We start from the raw sequence: 3,150 nt of genomic DNA, 5'->3' as shown, positions 1-3,150 counted from the left end.
CTCTCTCTCTCTCTCCCTCCCTCCCACACACTCTTACACATTCATTCTCTCTCTCTACCTCTCTCTCTTTCTCTCCCCCTCTCTCTACCTCTCCCTTTCAATTTGCCTTTTTTATTTTATTTTGTATGCAAAAAAGAAACAACAACAATTAAGCGCTTAGCTAATTTGAAAATATTAATCAATAAAATCGGAATTTCTTTATCAGAAAAAAAAAAAAAAAGAAAAAACCTAATGACATGTCATCAATAACTGCCTCATCCATCCAACTCCACATTCACCTGTACTTGAATTAGGTGCAACTGTGAAACTGAAACGCTTGCATAAATCGTTAGGAGCAGACATAGATACATAGTTAAGATGCTTTCTTCTAACCACATGGCTCATGGTTCAATCCCTGTGCAACTGCAGATAAGTGGGACATGTATCTATGCGAAAAATCAATACTAACAATAGTGGTTTCAAGTTTTGAAAGAAGGTAAGTAATTTGCAGGGAGTGAAGGCGCAATGGCCCAGTGGTTAGGGCAGCAGACTCGCGGTCATAGGATCACGGTTTCGATTCCCAGACCGGCCGTTGTAAGTGTTTATTGAGCGAAAACACCCAAAGCTCCACGAGGCTCCGGCAGGGGATGGTGGCGAGCCTTGCTGTACTCTTTCACCACAACTTTCTCTCACTCTTACTTCCTGTTTCTGTTGTGCCTGTAATTCAAAGGGTCAGCCTTGTTACACTGTGTCACACTGAATATCCCCGAGAACTACATTAGGGGTACACGTGTCTGTGGAGTGCTCAGCCACTTGCACGTTAATTTCACGAGCAGGCTGTTCCATTGATCGGATCAACTGGAACCCTCGACGTCATAAGCAACAGAGTGCCAACAACAACAAATTTGCAGGGAGTGGGTAAGTGAATTACATTGGCCCCAGGGTGGGGCGTAAGTCGATTACATCAGCCCCAGAATGGAACTAGTACTTATTTTATCAACCTGCCAAATGGATGAAAGGCAAAGTTAGCCTCAGCAGAATTTGAACTCAGAATTTATTGAGTTGGAAGAAATATTATTAAACATTTCATTCAATGATCTAACAATTCTGCCATCTCACCACTTTAATGATAACGCATCCAAATTTTGGCAGAAGGTCAGCAAATTTAGGGAGTGGGGGACATACATTGATCTCAGTGCCCAGCTGGGACTAATTTTATTGGTACCTAATGGAGGAAAGGTATTTTATTGGCGGAATTTGAACTCAGAACGTTAAAGACACATGAAATGTCACTAAGCATCTTGCCGGCATGCTAACGATTCTGCCAGTTCATTACCTTGACAACGACGACGACGAACCGTTCCACTATAGGCACAAAGCCTGAAATTTGTGGAGAGGGGGCCAGTCGATTAGATTAACCCAGTACGCAACTGGTACTTAATTCATCGACCCCGAAAGGGTGACAGGCAAAGTATTATTATTTTTACTATTAGCTCAAGGCTTGGAATTTTGGTGGAGGGAGCTAGTTGATTACATTGACCCCAGAGTTCAACTGGTACATATTTTATTGACCCCCAGTAGAGGACAACAGAAGAAATGCTGCTAAGCATTTTTGTCCCACATGTTAATGAGTCTGCTAGCTCATCAACTCATAATAATTATAATTATCATTATTATATTTAGTCTGCCGTTACTTTCTGAGTTCAAATTCCACTGAGGTTGATAATTATTATGATTATTATTATTATTATTATTATTATTATTATTTCTACTATTAGCACAAAACTCAGAATTTTGGGGGGACGGAGCTAGTTGATTACACTGACCACAGAGTTCAACTGGTACATACTTTATTGATCCCCTTGATGACAACAGGCAAAGTGAACCTAACCAGAATTTGAACTCAGAACCTAAAGAGCTAGAAGAAATATTGCTAAGCATTTTGCCCAACATACTAATGATTCTGCTAGCCTGTTGCCTTTCAACTTTCAATAATGAAAATAGAATTAACACTGTGTAATGAATTGGGGGGGGGGGCAGTAGTAGGTGTTATTTCCTATTTGCTTATATCTTGAAATCAAAGGGAATGACTATTATTCCCTTTGCTTTTGTCACCTGGACATCAATGTTTTGAAACTGACCTGTTTTCCATTACATTTCAGAGAGATTCAGCTCTGAGTTGCTGAAGCAGAAATATCATTATAGCAAATATTCTGCTCAATACCACAGATCTGCTTGTCAGTTGCTTGATCTTAACCGGTTGAGCATGTCCCTTAGTGGCTGACAATATGTGCATCTCTGATCTTGAGCAAGAGTAGTGAGGTGGCATAATAGCCACGTGTTGAAAGGGATTTTGGAGTCTGAATAAATGTTGTTGCAAAAGCAAAGTTTGAAGCCATTTTTCATACTTTCTAGGGGTAAAGTAAACAGAAAAATAACAGCAGCAACCCAAGGACAAAAAATTGTGTTACACAGGGTAATGAGTTTGGCAGCTATTTCTAGCAAATTGAGTGATTACATAGAGGCTCTTCACAATAGGCTCACCATTTTTGTTGCTGCCGTTGTCGTTCACGTTTAAATGCTAAACTGGAGGTCAATGGTACAAGTGAGAGCTAAGCAGGGGTGGTAATGAGACAACAGTTAGTGCCATGAACAGTCTCTCTCTCTCTCTCTAGTATAATTAGGGGTGGATATAAAGAAGAGGTGGAGGAGAGAGCTGATGTAACAAGTAAACAGAGCAAGATAGGACACACAGACAAGATAAATAATGCCATCTCAGCTGGTTGTGGAGTTGGTGATGGAAGCAATAGTAATAACAAGGTATTTTTTTCCAACACTCTCAAACAACAGCAACTTTTAACAAGAGACGGAGTAACAAAAGGAAAATAAAATGAGAGTAGTTTATATTGATATTATAATGATATTATAATGATATTATACCTGCATTTATGCCTGAGATCATGACCTCCTTCCAGTGACTTTTTCCTTCAAGAAGCAAATGGTAAAGAGAAAGAAAGAAAGAAAGAGAGAAGTCTATATGTTAGTATCACAAAATATTACAATTTCAATCTTCAATTGGTTAATTAATTGCTTAATTAATTAAACAAAAAAAAAACAAAAAAAAAAACAAAGAGAGAGAAAAACAAGGATGTTTGTTACACAGTTATTATT

The 3,150-nt window shown here is 38.9% G+C and overlaps 1 protein-coding gene across 1 annotated transcript in view; it reads right to left on the bottom strand.

Annotated features, from left to right (window-relative positions):
- LOC106876540 (segment polarity protein dishevelled homolog DVL-3) overlaps nucleotides 1-3,150 on the bottom strand; it is a 260,486-nt gene that overhangs the window by 93,313 nt on the left and 164,023 nt on the right. Inside the window, exon 4 of the mRNA XM_052976893.1 lies at nucleotides 2,920-2,964. Coding sequence (XP_052832853.1) covers nucleotides 2,920-2,964 — 45 coding nt within the window. The remainder of the gene's footprint in view (nucleotides 1-2,919; nucleotides 2,965-3,150) is intronic.

Source organism: Octopus bimaculoides, chromosome 26 (assembly GCF_001194135.2).
Source record: "Octopus bimaculoides isolate UCB-OBI-ISO-001 chromosome 26, ASM119413v2, whole genome shotgun sequence".
Lineage (NCBI taxonomy): Eukaryota > Metazoa > Mollusca > Cephalopoda > Octopoda > Octopodidae > Octopus > Octopus bimaculoides.
Note: the sequence above shows the minus strand (reverse complement) of the source record. Positions and strands in the feature narration are given on the sequence as shown.